Genomic DNA, 19,702 nt, shown 5'->3' with positions numbered 1-19,702 from the left:
TTCGTTCATACGACATAAAGACACAATTTTGTTTCCTAACAAATACGAGTAAAAGTGTCGGCATCGGCTTTAACCAGCCAGTTAAGAAATCTACTAAAGTAAAAAATACTTGATTTCTAGTACCATATACATATTGTTAATTTATGTTATTTAGCATTCCTAAGCCATATTCAAATGTTGGTTTAAGATTGCAAGAATTACTTGTTTACATAGAAATCGTGCATACTCCCTTTAAGCGTGAATTATTTTTGAAAGGATAATGCACCATGGTTTTTTTACACGTAGGAACTATATATTTGCATTTTAGATCAACTGCGCATATGTAAATTTTCGTTCCAAAGGCAGAATAATAAAGCATTACAAGATGAATTGGGAAATATTTATTGCGCTACTGTGGACCAATATTTTATCTAAAGGTATTTTCTAATATAAGTTATTTTTTTAAAGTAAAATATGTTATTCAGTAGTTACGCTTAATTCCAGACACTTTTAAAATAGTTTAAATATATTTTTTCGATATTCCTTTGTTTCGATGAATGCTTGTATTCAATTTTTTAGAATGGACACAATGATCGGTTAAATAAATATACAACAAAGCGTTACAAAGTTATCTGATTTTAAAATACGTTCACTACGAATCTTTCATTTTGCTAGGTCGTAATGGCGTCATTACAAAACGAGTGTCCAACATAATAAGCACATAAAGTTCAATCCATTTTAAACAGCGTTACACCATTGATGGTTTAACTGTGTTTCATATACACGAATGCTTCATATTTTTAAGCGCTCAATATTTTTTATTATGCTCCCCCAAAATCTATTTTGGGAGGAGCATATAGTCGCCGCTTCGCCTGTCCGTCCGTGTGTCCGTGTTTCCGTCCGTGCACAATTTTTGTCCGGGCTATTTCTCAGCAACTAATGACCGGAATTCAATGAAACTTTATGGGAAGCTTCACTACCAAGAGGAGATGTGCACATTATCAGCGGGTTCTGGTCGGATGATTTTTCACAGAGTTATGGCCCTTTGAAATTGTCCATTAACTGTACATATAGTGCAATTCTTGTCCGGGCTATTTCTCAGCAACTAATGACCGGAATTTAATGAAACTTTATGGGAAGCTTCACTACCAAGAGGAGATTTGCATATTATCAGCGGGTTCTGGTCGGATGATTTTTCACAGAGTTATGGCCCTTTGAAATTTTCTATAAAAAGATTCTTGTCCCCCCAACTACTGTGCCCTCAAGATGTTTCGTTTTATCTGAATATACATGTATAGTGCAATATTGTGACAAAAAAACTTTAAGGAGCATCACCCGTCTCCGACGGTTTCTTGTCCTTCCATGATATGTTTGACATTTTTCACATTATGTAGAATTTATGATTCCAAAAACAACAATAAAAAGCAACCAAATTAATATCAAATAAAGAAATGATTGATCACCGAACGATTTTGATTTAAACATGGGCTGCTCTCTAATGTGTGTTTGGTGAACATTATTTGGTCTTATTAAAACAGAAGAAGAATACTGCTTATATCGATTGAAAATGTGACTGCATTTTTGATTACATTTATGTTTTTCTTAGATAATTATACGTTTTATTGTGATATACAGTATCTTGTTGATTTTGCGAAATTGCTTTTATGTTCCACGATGCGTAATAAATGCTAGTATTTTTTATTTAAAACTCACTGCTTTTTGTTCTGGAAACAATATTCTCTGCGAAAAGTCTTAACGTGTAAGGTTGTACGAAATATTGATTCGAAACAAGACAATAAGTATACGCTGCGCTTGTGTCCATTTATTTAAATTTTTGTGACATGTCAGTCTAAGTTCCTAAGTAAGGGAGCATTGGAACAGTTCTATATATGAGTCGCGTTCTGAGAAAACTGTGCGTAAAGTGTCGTCCCAGATTAGCCTGTGGGACGACACTGTCCGCCTGAATAGGATTTTTGCTAAGAAGAGACTTCATTTACATGAAAAATGTCATAAAAGCGGGAAGTGTCGTCCCTGATTAGCCTGTGCGGACTCCACAGGCTAATCTGGGACGTCACCTTACGCACATGCATTATGCCCACTTTTCTCAGAATGCGACTCATATATTTTTAAGAAAAAACAAAAACAACATGAATACATTACAGAAGGTGGCTGACTGTTCTCAACACAACAGCTACTGCTTTTTTGTTTTTAATCAGCAACACTTACACGATTGGAATGAATGATCTCTTTAAATGTTTCCCTTTGTGTTTGTTTTTCCCTATTCCAATGAAAATTCCAAATTATATCATTATTGCCAGCATCTTGGATTTTTCACAAATGCACCGCAAATCATTTCTGTAAATATATTACTTTTATAAAAAGGGGTGCTCACAGCGCAAAATATATATTGGCCGTTCTCTGTGAAAAGGGGGTTTAAATCATATTCGTTAAGTGTCGTACGAGATTAGCCTGTGCAGTCCGAAAAAGATCATCAAGACGACACTTTCCGCTTTTATGATATTTTCTGTTTAAAAAAATACTCTTAGCAAAAATCCAGGTTAGGTGGAAAGTGTCTTCCCTGATAAGCCTGTGCGGGCTGCACAGGCTACTCTGGAACGACACTTTACGCATATGCATTTAAACTCCTTTTCACAGAGCATGGCTCGTATATATTCTCCTTTTTGAAAAGTTGAAACATACAACAAGATGTAATATTTATAAACAGGTGTTCTCTAGAGACAATTGTTTTCCCCATTTTGACAAGGTTGCAGTAAACAACGTTTTATTCCAGTGTTCTGCCAAAGCCCACTACTGAACGCTGATCATTTACCTGTTATTGAAAACAATCCGATGACACTGACGTGTAGACTCCCTAGAGAGGTGATGCAGGTTTCCTGGTGGCGAAACGGCGTATCAGCCGGAATGTGGACCGGGTTGTATTCTGATTTGTGTCAATCATCACCGTCACCGCTGCCCGATGGGTTCAGTACCTCATGCTTTAACAACTCGGTATACACATTGACGTTTGAGCACGTAAAACAGAATCGGGAAGGGGAATTTTGGAACTGTGCAGTCAATTATATCGGCAGCACTGTTACTTACAGCAACAGCATAACAATCAACGTGATAGGTTTGTATTGGCAAACACAATTACATATGCAAATATCTCATGTCTCCAAACATTTTTCAATTACACATTATCGATACGGTTAAATATATACTTTATTGTATATTTGTGTTTATTTTTAAATTTTAATTACTACAGTTTAAAAACCCTCGTTTAATTTACATTTGTTTATTAACAAAAACGGTGTATAATTTAAATTATGTCTAAAGTAAATTCAAAACTTTTCAAAACATATCAATAAAACATTAGTTATGCAATGGGTTAATGTTCCCTTAGCTCTTACCATAAGTATTTCATAAAAAAAGCAACCCAAAGACGAATATGACACCAATTATAGTTAAAGATCGATTCATTTTCAAATTAAACGTACCATCGTCTAAAGTTGCTTGTCATTCTATTGCGTATTGGAAATTTGTTTTAAAGTCTCTATAACGCTCAAAATCAACGAAAATTTCGTTAAGTATTTCGTAAAATAAAGTTAACACCTTAACAATCAGTGTTCCTTGTAGCAATAGCCAAAATTTCAACCCTAGGTGTGGTATGATTACATAGATTTTTGTAGATACAAAATTCTCGTTTTTTATTTATTTGTGGCCACAATTAATTCCCGCGAATATATCTTTTCATACGACACACGAACACCATGTTAGTGTTCATGTGTCGTATGAATAGATATGCAAAACAATAATATAAACGAGCATTTTGTATCAATAAACATCTATTTTACCAGACCACATCTGGCGTTGAGATTTCGGTAATCGCCATAAGGAACACTGATTTTGAATTGGTGAAGTTTATTTTACGAACAATTGTACGAAATTTTCGTTGATTTTGAGTAATAATGTTACTTTAAAGGATAGGTTTAAATTTGTCGACAGTTATATGATATACCATTACTTACCCATAAAAAAGAATACTGAGTTTGTAGGGGACTTTAAGTTTAATAAGCAAATCATTAAATTTGTGTTATGACCTGAAACGGACAGACAATAGGCGCATGGTAATTTCACACTCTATATTATCAAGTCAACGAGAATTTATCAAGTGAAAGAAATGCGAAGAAAGAACATAATTTTAACATGTCTTCCGTTTTCCGTTTCATGTCTTCCACAGGGCTGTAACGAATACAATTAAGCATAACGAGCCATTAATAACCTTAAATAAAAATACCATTTGCATTAAAGTGGGAACATGGTTCAAAATCATAATTACAATAGATTTTGATAATTGCGCCTCAATTTACGACCGATTTCCATAGGTAGTCCGTAGCTTCTTTTCAATTAGCACGTGCGTTCTCGTGTATTCAAATTAGAACAACGGATGATGAAACGGTTTTCTTAACGTCTCCCATGTTTGACGATTTAGCGACTTTTGATGATAAAGGTTTGCTGAATATGACAGAAGGAAATTTAATCTCACTTCATCTATCACCACATGTTAATTAAACCAAAAACCAATTGACAAATGACGTTTTAATGTATTCTTTTGACTATCAGTGTAATAATTTAACGAGATCTATTGATGGCGAATGTTGAACAAACTTCATCATATTCAAATTAAAATAATATGATATACCGTTTCGTTTCTGAAGTGGGATCGAATGTAGTTGATAGAGGAAAATCCCAATAAATTACTGTTTAATGTCGTTTATTCGTAAAACCCGTATACCAGAGGGGGTAATCACGTGATAGTCAAGATGGCGACGTCCATACCGAGACAGTTATTTTTCGCCGTTTTATACCCTTTATTACTTATGCTTATTTTTTAAATGACGCTCACTTTCCAGCCATATCAGTAACAAGAAATATCTTTTAAAAAGATATACGGCGTTGATTGTGGTTGGAGTTTATGCAAGGTAAAGAGTTCAATAAATGAGATCAAGGATAGCGAATGTCTTTTTCTGTGCAGTTCTTAGCTGCATCACACGCAGTACGGAATGTTACGCGGAGTTTTCGCGGCTTATTTTACATTATTATATATTGCTGGACATAAACCTATAGATACAAAACAGAAAACCAAAAGAAGAATGGAAGTGAAATTAAAACATATGAGTCAACCGGTCACACGCGAAGTATCCGCACATATATTAAATATTTATACGCGCGTTCTTCGAACAAACCTGTTATAGTGGTCTGTCGGGCATTGCTATTTGATTCGATTATTTACAGTATCGAGAATCGTAGCGCTCACGCTTAATGCAATTGTCAATATGGTGAAATAATTCTTGTTAAATTAATTAAAAATAACATTTATCATGGTATTGTTGAAAACACATTAAGAATCTATTATTGACATACCATAATTATATCGCTGGCTATCTTCATTTAACATCTTTCTGGTCTAAAGAAAATTCCAGTTCACCTAGTTCACGCTATAGCGTCTTTATTATGTAACGATTATTTTACTGGCCGCGAACTCCGGTCAGCACATAAGGTAGTCGTGAAGACGCAGCGATGACCTGTATATAAACTCTGACATTCACACACACTGGCCGCAAACTGACCCTGATACCTCGCGGGTTGAAATGCAATGCATTAAAGTGAGGCCTCGCTTCCACTGCTCTTTATACATTTATATGTTAACATGTTGACATGAATATGGAAGTTAGTACTAAATATGAGAACATAGCCTTTAAGTACAAACGTTCTCGCGCTGGCAATCCTCTGAAAATAAAAGATTCACGCACAAACTGTATTGATGTCGAGAGTGAGTGTAAAACTGTTTTATCTATTAAGCATTTTCATTAGAGATAAAATTGTTTCATGCTGAACACGCAGTAAAACAGTGTTACAAAGACGCGGACATATTTCCAATGTTCTGGTCGTATGCTCAAATCAGCCTATGGGATAAATGAAGTGTATTCATTCTGACCTAGCCGCGGGAAATTTTTAATTGAATTTTATTGGACAGTTACAAAGGTCAGGTAAGGTGAAAAGCTGGCGTATACAGCTATGCCGAAAAAGGTGATTACAGTAGCGTTTATTTCGTATTTAAATTCGCTTTATATCTCGACTTAACTCCCCGCAAATTTTCTTAGTGGAGCCCATCCCGCTAAGAAATTTCGAACCGAGAAAAGTTGAGATATGGAGCGAATAATACTATGAAATAAAAGCCAGTAACTTTCTTCCTAATATGGCTGGAAAGAGAGCGGAATAAAAAATAATAATACAAGTAATAAACGGTATTAAACGACGAAAAACACCTGCCTCGGCATGGACGTCGCCATCTTGTCTGTCACGTGATTACCCCCTCTGGTATACGATATTAACCGAGTATAAAATATTCAACAGAATGCAAGTGAAGAAATTATAACAAAAGGAATAAACACGTATCAGATTAATGTTGGTGAGCTAAATACAATTTTTTGCCCGTTAAGCTCAACATCAACATGTTTACTAATTGTTATTGTTCCAGTTCCAATCAAAAGGCTTGCTATGAACCCAGAGGTTGACCCAATCTCTTTGATTGCAAGTCAATCAGCACAGTTCACTTGCACCAGTGACTTTGGGAGACCCAGTCCTTCAATTTTCTGGTTTAAAAAGAATCCGCTAGGAGGCAATCCAGGAAGCGATATAAACGTAACCGCTGCGTCCCAGACGACTACTTCAAATAACAGTATTGCAGTCAGCACTTTGTCGTTTGAACCGTCCATGTCCGATCACAACATGCGACTCTACTGCACGGGGATAAACGGAGCACAAGCCGTAGCGTCTGAAGTGAAGCCTTTGATTAACGTTCTTTGTAAGATAATTACGCATGGAATTTTATTTATTTCAACGAAAACATAATTTAGTTAATCTATAATGTAGCTTTTAGCGGAAAAGATGAAATTTATTTTAATGTAAATTATATTGATGTTTTGTAAACTTATTCTGTTCTTCGATTGTTTTGAGATGGACCAACCGCACCAGAGATTTCTTTGAATGGATCGGTACTGACCACCACGCTTAATATTCGTTCTGGACAACACTTGAGCATCCGTTGTTTCAGTGGCGGCAATCCGCCACACACATATTTATGGTCGTTTCCTGGCGGTTCAGCTACAGGCGGAGACCTAGTGATTTCCGACGTCCAGCCTGTCCATGAAGGGAATTTCACATGTACTGCACGGAACACTATGTCAGCATCGACCGGTCTTACTGTTTCGGAACAGAAGTCATCCACGATCGCCGTCCAAGTGCTACGTAAATATTTGGCGTGTCTTTATTTGTCTTTTTCGTTTTGACAAAACTGAATATATACAATTCAATCAAAGCAAGCGTTTAATATTTTATTAACGGCTGGAAGCGACTTTGTTATAATATATATATATATATATATATATATATATATATATATATATATATATATATATATATATATATATATATATATATATATATATATATATATATATATATATATCTATATATATATATATATATATATATATATATATATATATATATTTATATATATATAAGAATTCTTGTTTAATTATTACAAGTTGTAACCAAAACGTGCGATTACAAAGACTTAAACGTTGACTTCAGATAGGCATTACATATACTTATGATTGACTGTGTTGAATTTGCAGTTCCTATAGCCCATGTTGACATTGTCGGAGAAAATGCACAAGTTTCTGTTATGAAAATAAACGACACCAGGTATTTTGTTTGTGAGGCATCAACCGGGAAACCAGTTGCAACCATTCAATGGTTTAAGGACAACAGGTCACGAGACATAATCACAGATGACATACCATTTCAAGTAACGAACTACAATTCTACCATTAAGATCGACAGGTCAGTGCGGAGCGTTCTTACCTATCATGCGAAAAGTACAGATAATGGTATGAGGATATATTGTACAGCCAGAAATGCCGGAGACGTATTGTATTCTGCAATACAAATACAGTTAGTCATTACATGTATGTATAATTAGTGTTCGTAATATTTATATATACTTTTTTATCTCGTTTTACACTAACAACAGTATTAATGCTAGCTATTTAATAAAATTCTATTTTATAATTCAACGTTCATTAAAAGTATCACATATATAGTTCACATACGTTTACTTGAAAATTACTTTAGCCATAAACACTTACATGACATAAATTGTGTTTCTCATTTTATTTGATATAACCATCTTTTATATCTTCGTGATTGAATGTTTAAATGCCATTAAACTAATTCAGCTACACCCGTTGCCCCAGCCTCGCTACAAGTTAATGAGGTCAACATAAATTACGCCTCGGTGTGCTGGAATTACGGCGTCAAAGACGTTATTTACCCGAACTTTGTGCTCGAACTCAAACGTACAGATACACAATGGACTGGACAACCTGTCTCAGATATGAACATCAACTCCAACTCAAGAATATGCACTGCTATAAGATCGCTGAACACCTCAACAACCTATGACGTTCGAGTGTACGCAGAAAACGCTATTGGACGAAGTGAATACTCAAACAGCACTTCATTTACAACTTTGTCTGAATCCACACAAGGTAAGCGTTTTTAAGACGATTGTATTTGGATACCTGATTTGTTTTTTTTTAGACATTACATATTACTATTTTGTGTATTTCTTATAGTTCCATTGACCGAACGATCTACACCACCACTTTCGCCTGAAACAGGAGCAGCCCGCCGCGTCGTTGTTAGCAAAAGCTTGGTATTCTTTGCCACTGTTGTCGTTGGTGTGTATTATCAATAGTAACAAACATCGATGGGTGAAATGCGTGTGTGACATTCACTTGTCCTTGAGTCTTTAATACTGAATTAGTGTGGACAAAGCCTGTGCGTGATAATTTGCTAACTCTTTATGACGAATGCATAAGTTTAACTATCTCTTGTGTGTGTGTATGTGAGTGTGTGCCGTTTCAATGGCGTTCTAATAGATATCTGTAATATGTTGACAAGTGATCAATCTGTTTACCTTTTTTATTGTAGTTGTATATATTCCAAAAGTTTTCTTCATACTATTTACTCGACCAAATTGAGAAGGACTTCTGTTTTTCCTCGCTATACAGAAAGTGACAAGATTTGTATGTGGGCAGTATAATGCAAGAACACAGATATCCATTTTTGAAAGATTGTTTGGAAACCAAAAAAATCAACTTTAAGTTATTCAATAATCTAACAAGATGTGACATGGTCTTTAAAACATAATAAACGTACACAACTCCATTTTAATTTTCATATCGTTATATTTCTATTTATTTAATTTCAACACAACGTTTTCCAATGTTCGTAAAATATTCGGAACTACAAGCTAAATGTAGTGGCCTATTAGCCCCATGACAATAACAAATTGTATGACCGCAATATTCTGCCGTGTGTATGATACTGAACTCTCTACTGAAAAACCATATATTAATAAAGATTGGAACACCCAATTGTGACGTGTGCAATTTCGGACGGAATCTTGTGCAAAACCACGTGCCCAAAAGGTAGCGAAGTAATATGATAGATGCGATGGCTGTCTAAGGATGTCAGCCCGCCATTTTCATTCCCTGCATGTCCAAGACATGTCTAACAAGCAAATTCGTTGAATTGATATCCTCCGCAAAATAAATTTTGTTTATGGATGGGTGTAGAACTTTAGTATGGTAGAATCCTTACCAAATAAGGCATATTTAATCGAAATGTGTGATTTTGACCTTTGTGTGTGACTTTGACCATGACCCTAGCAACATGGATCTTATATTTGACACTCAGCTAGATAATGGAGAACAATTGTGGACAGATATAAAAGAATCCCATGATGCATAGTAAAGGAATGACTAAATAATGAATAATTCATCAAATTTGTGACGTTGACCTCAATGTGTGACCTTAATCTTAGACCCTAGGATTATGGGTGTTGAATGTGAAGCATCCCAGATGATTGAGAACAACTATGGTAAGTGTCATGGCTCTGGCTCATGTGTTAATGGAGATAAAGCTCTACGTTTATATTAAAAAGCATTTTTTTAAGATACAAAGGGCCATAACTCCGTTATTAACAGATGATGTACAATGCCATTTGGCATGCACCATCCTCTGATTTATATATATAATTATACCAAGTTTCAAGGAAATCGGCCAAAGCACTTCCAAGATATGGCTCCGGCCACATAAGTGCTATATTAAAAAGCGTTTTTAAGATACAAAGGGCCATAACTCCGTTATTAAAGGATGGTGTACAATGCCATTTGGCGTGCATTATCCTCTTATCCATATATATACTCATACCAAGTTTCAATGAAATCCGCCAAAGCACTTCCAAAATATGGTTCCGGACGGATGGAAGGACGGACCGACAGACCGACCGACAGACAGACAGACAGACAAGACAGACAGACAAGACAGACAGACAGACAGACAGACAGACAGACAGACAGACAGACAGACAGACAGACAGACAGACAGACAGACAGACAGACAGACAGACAGACAGACAGACAGACAGGGAGACGGACAGACAGGGAGACGGACAGACAGACGCACGGAAGGAAATACGGACCGATGGACATACGTATGACGTAACCATTAGATCTTTGACAAGAACCGAGTGTTCCGAATGAAAATAACGCCAACTTACATCACACAGGTGGTTAGCGCGTGGCTATTATATTAATTTGTGACAACATCATTTTGAATGATAAATAATCAAATTATAACGAAAAATCAACTTTTCTGCAAATATTTTTTCACTATCAAATATATATATATAACAAGGTATCCAACTCAAAATCACCCGAAAACATGGGGCATCGCTTTAAACAGCCATAACTTCATCAATTGTGCAGCGATTTTCATTAACCTGGTCTTATTTAACGCATAAATGAATTTCCTTTCTGGAAATGTACATATGTTGTAATATTGTTTTCAAATGTTGGGTCAAATTTAAGAAATAACACGATACACAACTCGCGTGACCTACCTGACAGCGAGCATAATGGCAGCCATTTTGCATATAATTTGGAATTTTATTTCCATTTATTCACTTCCAAAACATTTACCGTCATAACAATATTCAAATTTGGGCTGAAAAGATCCAAATTAAGGATGAAATCGTTATTAACTCAACTCAACTCAGTTTATTAAGTAAATAAAGGCCGTTGGCCCAAAATACACAGTATTTGATACAAAATATAACACATGTTTGTAGTTGCGAACACATCATCTTAATACTAAAATATGTCAACATATTACATAGTGTTAATGTTACATTATAAATATATCAGCTTATTCAATTTTGTTCAAAATATTGTACACATCTTCTTAATATTAAAATATGTCAAAATATTACATTGTGTTAATGTTACTAAAAAAATATATCAGCTATTCAATATTGTTCAAAAGATGATACACATACAAACACAATTTCAATAGTGTGTCATTATCTGTTTTGCTCATCAGATTATAAAAGTCATGTACAGAATCTCCACCCATATACCAGTTATATAGAAATTATCTATGGACAACGTCATATTTACTACATTGAAAAAACGCATGGTATTCACAGTCAATAAAAGATAAATGTTCCTCGATAAAACAAAAATTACAAATTATCAAATTATATTCAAGATGCAACTGCCTACGAATTTCAATAGTTAATTTGTGATTGAAGCATCTAAACTTGGCAAAGGCTATCTGATATTTTAGCGTAATTTCCAACTGCAAATATCTTTCGGTGTTAAGTAGAGTTTTATAGTTCTTATAATGGTTACCTCTAGATGCATTGTTTATGTCACTGTGCCAATTTTGTGTGACGCAATCAATTATACGCTGACGAAAATTACACACAAATAAGTCTACGTTGCCAATATCCTGAGAGATCCAGGCGAATCCGAAACCATATCTAAATATTTAAGATTTTACATGTGTTGCCCAGCAAGTACGCCCGGCGTTATCTATTGATATTAACATATTAAAGCATTGTTTAGGAAATCTGTTATTAGGCATCATTAACAGTTCACACCAATATTTAATGCAATTAACAAAATATGTAACAGATAAGGGTAGTCGGCCACATTCGCCAAGGGCGATACATGTATTAGTATTTTTCCTTACATGCAAAATGCGTTTACAAAATTTATTTTGGACAGTTTCAATGGCATTTTCATATTCATATCCCCATATCTGTGAGCCATAACACAATATTGGTTTAACCATGCTATCAAAAAGTAAAAAGAGTTATTTAAAGGGGCCTTTTCAAAGATTTTGGCATTTTTTAACTTATTCATTAAATGCTTTATATTGATAAATGTAAACATTGGATCGTAAAAGCTCCAGTAAAAAATCAAGAATAAAATTTAAAAAAGGAAAAGATCATTGCCCGGAGCAGGTTTCGAACCAGTGACCCCTGGAGTCCTGCCAGAGTCCTGAAGTAAAAACGCTTTAGCCTACTGAGCTATTCCGCCGAATACACAAACTTGACGTATTTTATACCTTATATAAGCAATCTTCGTAGTTTCACAAAATTTAACGACAAAAACAGAACTCTCCAAATTATTCAATCGTATCGCGTTGCAACGCTTTATAATTTTTAGGTTTTAAAATCGTCAAAAGATGCATATAATGGCTATATTAGACCACGGTAAATGTTCAGTATTACTGTTTCCTCACAAATATCATAACTAAAACGAAAATTTGCGAATCTGAAACAACTTTTTTCAATTTTGTCAATTTACCAAAGCGTGAAAAGATCCCTTTAATAGGGAAGTTTCCAAAAGTCCCTTTATAACTATAAAATGAGAATATTGCTTTTTGAGCTTGTGAACTTAGTTTTTCTTGCGCCGCGTTCCACGATAATTTGGGTGTAAACAATAATCCCATGTATTTATAAGCGAAAGTGGTATTTAATTTCGTACCCCGATATATCCAGCGCTCGTAATTTCTTAAAGGTCCGCCATTTCTAAAAACAATAACTTCAGTTTACCTAAATTAATCTCCATTCCCGTGTCAATGCAAAATTGATCAACAACGTTTAACTGTTGTTGAAGTTTAACGGCCGTTTCCGCACAGCTAGCAATATCGTCCGCAAACATGAGACATAAAATGTCAGGTATTTCATTTATAACACTGTTATACACAATATAATTTATTATTTTTCATTAAAATAAACTCTGTATTGGGTTGCGATGAATTACTAATTTACTAGTAACACTTCATTTCATTCTTTAAACAAATAAAACTGCTACATATATAATAAATAAACACAGAAAAAAATCGCATTTATTAAACGCAGCTGCCGTTACCATACGCTTAGTGATTTGGCGGGAAAAAAATCAGTGGATTGTGTGTAATGTATTTGGCTGAAATTGTGGTTATTGCTTCATGAGCGCATATAAATATAATCTATGGATTCGAATAACCCAGACATAGTTCTTTACTAATTAACTTCAATATGTTAATGCAGGGCCGTATGCAGGATATTTTGACTGGGGGGGGGGGGGGCCCAAGCGGGGAGGGTGCGGGAGAGGCCTCCGCTTCCGAATTTCAAGTTTTTCTTAATTTTGCACTTTTTAAGGTGAATTTTTATGCTTTAAAAAACTTATTTCGTGATATAAATTTATGGAATATAACATGTAAATCATCAACTTTCTGAAGTCTAGAGCTTTACAGATTGGTGTGAAATTCACACCGATGTTTAAAGCTTTGTATTTCAGAAATGGGTGATGTTTGATGAAGAAGGAAAGCAAACTTTAGAAATCAAACAACTTCATTAAGAAATGTATAATAACGTATAACTGACAAATAACCATAATATTATTTTCTCTTTGAATTCAAATTTTCTCTAAAGTTTCATAATAAATTCGTAATAAAATGTTTATCACTACTACACTTTAACCTTCATCAACACAGATTAACCATCACAATCGTCGACAACTCTTACATTTGTTTGGAAATTTCTCTATAATAACCGTTTTCCGGAGGTTTTTTAAGCAACGCTTTCAGATATTGAGCAGATTTTTGGTATCCGAAGAGGCGCCCCCTCGGAGAGGTGCTCCCCGGAGAGGTGCCCCCTAATTTTAAGGGGCAGAGAGGTGCCCTCCAAGCAAATATGGATAAGTGCCACATGTCAGAATTTAGTAGGCGGATATCTGCCCCCTCACAATAATTTAAATGGCGGATCAGTGCCCCCATTGGGACTTTCGTCTGTTCCAGTTTGCAATCAACCCAGACACTTACCGTAAGAACAATTCGCAATTTATCGCAACACCTGGTGCTCTTCCATGTGCAATGGCGCCAAGATGTATGAGGCGAACAGAACAACTGCGGCAGAGAAGAGGCAAGCCCGAAACGCCCGTGTTGCAAGCCCAACTGGAGACGTCCCTTTCCTCCCCTTTGAACAAGAACATTCCGTGCCAGGATCGGCCTCAGCAGCCATTTGCACACACACAGACAAAGCCAGTCCTAGACCCACAGATGACTTGAGTGGTCCTAGTCGAGTCGACGGACGAACGATTGAACAATCCAAATTGTTTACGGAATAATTTAGAAACAAATAAATGTATTTATGTACAATAATTTCTATCGTAGGATTTGATGGATTGTAATAAATATCAATGTTAAATGGATACTTCATGTGTTTACTTCTATCCTTATCGCAATATTTGATGAATGAGCAATGTCATTATCAATTGAAGGATGCTACTAAACATTATATTCTTTGTTAACTTCTGTCATCACCTTATTTTCATCCTACTTAATCTATGTATTTTACTTATGTTATTTTGTATTTTGCTTCAGATGCGTTTTATACCCTTTATTACTTATGCTTATTTTTTAAATGACGCTCACTTTCCAGCCATATCAGTAACAAGAAATATCTTTTAAAAAGATATACGGCGTTGATTGTGGTTGGAGTTTATGCAAGGTAAAGAGTTCAATAAATGAGATCAAGGATAGCGAATGTCTTTTTCTGTGCAGTTCTTAGCTGCATCACACGCAGTACGGAATGTTACGCGGAGTTTTCGCGGCTTATTTTACATTATTATATATTGCTGGACATAAACCTATAGATACAAAACAGAAAACCAAAAGAAGAATGGAAGTGAAATTAAAACATATGAGTCAACCGGTCACACGCGAAGTATCCGCACATATATTAAATATTTATACGCGCGTTCTTCGAACAAACCTGTTATAGTGGTTTGTCGGGCATTGCTATTTGATTCGATTATTTACAGTATCGAGAATCGTCGCGCTCACGCTTAATGCAATTGTCAATATGGTGAAATAATTCTTGTTAAATTAATTAAAAATAACATTTATCATGGTATTGTTGAAAACACATTAAGAGTCTATTATTGACATACCATAATTATATCGCTGGCTATCTTCATTTAACATCTTTCTGGTCTAAAGAAAATTCCAGTTCACCTAGTTCACGCTATAGCGTCTTTATTATGTAACGATTATTTTACTGGCCGCGAACTCCGGTCAGCACATAAGGTAGTCGTGAAGACGCAGCGATGACCTGTATATAAACTCTGACATTCACACACACTGGCCGCAAACTGACCCTGATACCTCGCGGGTTGAAATGCAATGCATTAAAGTGAGGCCTCGCTTCCACTGCTCTTTATACATTTATATGTTAACATGTTGACATGAATATGGAAGTTAGTACTAAATATGAGAACATAGCCTTTAAGTACAAACGTTCTCGCGCTGGCAATCCTCTGAAAATAAAAGATTCACGCACAAACTGTATTGATGTCGAGAGTGAGTGTAAAACTGTTTTATCTATTAAGCATTTTCATTAGAGATAAAATTGTTTCATGCTGAACACGCAGTAAAACAGTGTTACAAAGACGCGGACATATTTCCAATGTTCTGGTCGTATGCTCAAATCAGCCTATGGGATAAATGAAGTGTATTCATTCTGACCTAGCCGCGGGAAATTTTTAATTGAATTTTATTGGACAGTTACAAAGGTCAGGTAAGGTGAAAAGCTGGCGTATACAGCTATGCCGAAAAAGGTGATTACAGTAGCGTTTATTTCGTATTTAAATTCGCTTTATATCTCGACTTAACTCCCCGCAAATTTTCTTAGTGGAGCCCATCCCGCTAAGAAATTTCGAACCGAGAAAAGTTGAGATATGGAGCGAATAATACTATGAAATAAAAGCCAGTAACTTTCTTCCTAATATGGCTGGAAAGAGAGCGGAATAAAAAATAATAATACAAGTAATAAACGGTATTAAACGACGAAAAACACCTGCCTCGGCATGGACGTCGCCATCTTGTCTGTCACGTGATTACCCCCTCTGGTATACGATATTAACCGAGTATAAAATATTCAACAGAATGCAAGTGAAGAAATTATAACAAAAGGAATAAACACGTATCAGATTAATGTTGGTGAGCTAAATACAATTTTTTGCCCGTTAAGCTCAACATCAACATGTTTACTAATTGTTATTGTTCCAGTTCCAATCAAAAGGCTTGCTATGAACCCAGAGGTTGACCCAATCTCTTTGATTGCAAGTCAATCAGCACAGTTCACTTGCACCAGTGACTTTGGGAGACCCAGTCCTTCAATTTTCTGGTTTAAAAAAGAATCCGCTAGGAGGCAATCCAGGAAGCGATATAAACGTAACCGCTGCGTCCCAGACGACTACTTCAAATAACAGTATTGCAGTCAGCACTTTGTCGTTTGAACCGTCCATGTCCGATCACAACATGCGACTCTACTGCACGGGGATAAACGGAGCACAAGCCGTAGCGTCTGAAGTGAAGCCTTTGATTAACGTTCTTTGTAAGATAATTACGCATGGAATTTTATTTATTTCAACGAAAACATAATTTAGTTAATCTATAATGTAGCTTTTAGCGGAAAAGATGAAATTTATTTTAATGTAAATTATATTGATGTTTTGTAAACTTATTCTGTTCTTCGATTGTTTTGAGATGGACCAACCGCACCAGAGATTTCTTTGAATGGATCGGTACTGACCACCACGCTTAATATTCGTTCTGGACAACACTTGAGCATCCGTTGTTTCAGTGGCGGCAATCCGCCACCCACATATTTATGGTCGTTTCCTGGCGGTTCAGCTACAGGCGGAGACCTAGTGATTTCCGACGTCCAGCCTGTCCATGAAGGGAATTTCACATGTACTGCACGGAACACTATGTCAGCATCGACCGGTCTTACTGTTTCGGAACAGAAGTCATCCACGATCGCCGTCCAAGTGCTACGTAAATATTTGGCGTGTCTTTATTTGTCTTTTTCGTTTTGACAAAACTGAATATATACAATTCAATCAAAGCAAGCGTTTAATATTTTATTAACGGCTGGAAGCGACTTTGTTATAATATATATATATATATATATATATATATATATATATATATATATATATATATATATATATATATATATATATATATATATATATATATATATATATATATATATATATATATATATATAAGAATTCTTGTTTAATTATTACAAGTTGTAACCAAAACGTGCGATTACAAAGACTTAAAACGTTGACTTCAGATAGGCATTACATATACTTATGATTGACTGTGTTGAATTTGCAGTTCCTATAGCCCATGTTGACATTGTCGGAGAAAATGCACAAGTTTCTGTTATGAAAATAAACGACACCAGGTATTTTGTTTGTGAGGCATCAACCGGGAAACCAGTTGCAACCATTCAATGGTTTAAGGACAACAGGTCACGAGACATAATCACAGATGACATACCATTTCAAGTAACGAACTACAATTCTACCATTAAGATCGACAGGTCAGTGCGGAGCGTTCTTACCTATCATGCGAAAAGTACAGATAATGGTATGAGGATATATTGTACAGCCAGAAATGCCGGAGACGTATTGTATTCTGCAATACAAATACAGTTAGTCATTACATGTATGTATAATTAGTGTTCGTAATATTTATATATACTATTTTATCTCGTTTTACACTAACAACAGTATTAATGCTAGCTATTTAATAAAATTCTATTTAATAATTCAACGTTCATTAAAAGTATCACATATATAGTTCACATACGTTTACTTGAAAATTACTTTAGCCATAAACACTTACATGACATAAATTGTGTTTCTCATTTTATTTGATATAACCATCTTTTATATCTTCGTGATTGAATGTTTAAATGCCATTAAACTAATTCAGCTACACCCGTTGCCCCAGCCTCGCTACAAGTTAATGAGGTCAACATAAATTACGCCTCGGTGTGCTGGAATTACGGCGTCAAAGACGTTATTTACCCGAACTTTGTGCTCGAACTCAAACGTACAGATACACAATGGACTGGACAACCTGTCTCAGATATGAACATCAACTCCAACTCAAGAATATGCACTGCTATAAGATCGCTGAACACCTCAACAACCTATGACGTTCGAGTGTACGCAGAAAACGCTATTGGACGAAGTGAATACTCAAACAGCACTTCATTTACAACTTTGTCTGAATCCACACAAGGTAAGCGTTTTTAAGACGATTGTATTTGGATACCTGATTTGTTTTTTTTTAGACATTACATATTACTATTTTGTGTATTTCTTATAGTTCCATTGGCCGAACGATCTACACCACCACTTTCGCCTGAAACAGGAGCAGCCCGCCGCGTCGTTGTTAGCAAAAGCTTGGTATTCTTTGCCACTGTTGTCGTTGGTGTGTATTATCAGTAGTAACAAACATCGATGGGTGAAATGCGTGTGTGACATTCACTTGTCCTTGAGTCTTTAATACTGAATTAGTGTGGACAAAGCCTGTGCGTTATAATTTGCTAACTCTTTATGACGAATGCATAAGTTTAACTATCTCTTGTGTGTGTGTATGTGAGTGTGTGCCGTTTCAATGGCGTTCTAATAGATATCTGTAATATGTTGACAAGTGATCAATCTGTTTACCTTTTTTATTGTAGTTGTATATATTCCAAAAGTTTTCTTCATACTATTTACTCGACCAAATTGAGAAGGACTTCTGTTTTTCCTCGCTATACAGAAAGTGACAAGATTTGTATGTGGGCAGTATAATGCAAGAACACAGATATCCATTTTTGAAAGATTGTTTGGAAACCAAAAAAATCAACTTTAAGTTATTCAATAATCTAACAAGATGTGACATGGTCTTTAAAACATAATAAACGTACACAACTCCATTTTAATTTTCATATCGTTATATTTCTATTTATTTAATTTCAACACAACGTTTTCCAATGTTCGTAAAATATTCGGAACTACAAGCTAAATGTAGTGGCCTATTAGCCCCATGACAATAACAAATTGTATGACCGCAATATTCTGCCGTGTGTATGATACTGAACTCTCTACTGAAAAACCATATATTAATAAAGATTGGAACACCCAATTGTGACGTGTGCAATTTCGGACGGAATCTTGTGCAAAACCACGTGCCCAAAAGGTAGCGAAGTAATATGATAGATGCGATGGCTGTCTAAGGATGTCAGCCCGCCATTTTCATTCCCTGCATGTCCAAGACATGTCTAACAAGCAAATTCGTTGAATTGATATCCTCCGCAAAATAAATTTTGTTTATGGATGGGTGTAGAACTTTAGTATGGTAGAATCCTTACCAAATAAGGCATATTTAATCGAAATGTGTG

The 19,702-nt window shown here is 35.4% G+C and overlaps 1 protein-coding gene across 5 annotated transcripts; it reads left to right on the top strand.

The window, feature by feature from the left end:
* Positions 1–346: 346 nt before the first annotated feature.
* On the top strand, positions 347–19,608 carry LOC127833267 (cell adhesion molecule DSCAM-like). 5 transcript variants are annotated; one of them, XM_052358430.1, is made up of 7 exons: positions 347–416; positions 2,771–3,109; positions 6,521–6,847; positions 16,999–17,289; positions 17,641–17,973; positions 18,244–18,555; positions 18,643–19,608. In XM_052358430.1, exons 1-7 carry the CDS (start codon positions 365–367, stop codon positions 18,762–18,764), a joined length of 1,776 nt encoding a protein of 591 aa, XP_052214390.1. In that variant the 5' UTR covers positions 347–364; the 3' UTR covers positions 18,765–19,608. The 5 variants fall into 5 exon arrangements, with proteins under 5 accessions (XP_052214390.1, XP_052214392.1, XP_052214391.1 ...); XM_052358432.1 differs by lacking the exon at positions 16,999–17,289 and adding an exon at positions 7,000–7,290; XM_052358431.1 differs by lacking the exons at positions 16,999–17,289; positions 17,641–17,973 and adding exons at positions 7,000–7,290; positions 7,683–8,015.
* The last annotated feature ends 94 nt before the right edge of the window (positions 19,609–19,702 follow it).

Source organism: Dreissena polymorpha, chromosome 6, assembly GCF_020536995.1.
Source record: "Dreissena polymorpha isolate Duluth1 chromosome 6, UMN_Dpol_1.0, whole genome shotgun sequence".
In the NCBI taxonomy this organism is placed as follows: domain Eukaryota; kingdom Metazoa; phylum Mollusca; class Bivalvia; order Myida; family Dreissenidae; genus Dreissena; species Dreissena polymorpha.
This window is presented reverse-complemented; position numbering and strand designations above follow the sequence as displayed.

Excerpts from the sequence above, each read along its gene's own strand:
- LOC127833267 (XM_052358430.1), top strand. The coding sequence starts at position 365 with ATGAATTGGGAAATATTTATTGCGCTACTGTGGACCAATATTTTATCT. Across the intron at positions 3,110-6,520 it reads CATAACAATCAACGTGATAG|TTCCAATCAAAAGGCTTGCT; the intron begins GTTTGTATTGGC and ends TTATTGTTCCAG. Across the intron at positions 18,556-18,642 it reads TTTGTCTGAATCCACACAAG|TTCCATTGGCCGAACGATCT; the intron begins GTAAGCGTTTTT and ends TATTTCTTATAG.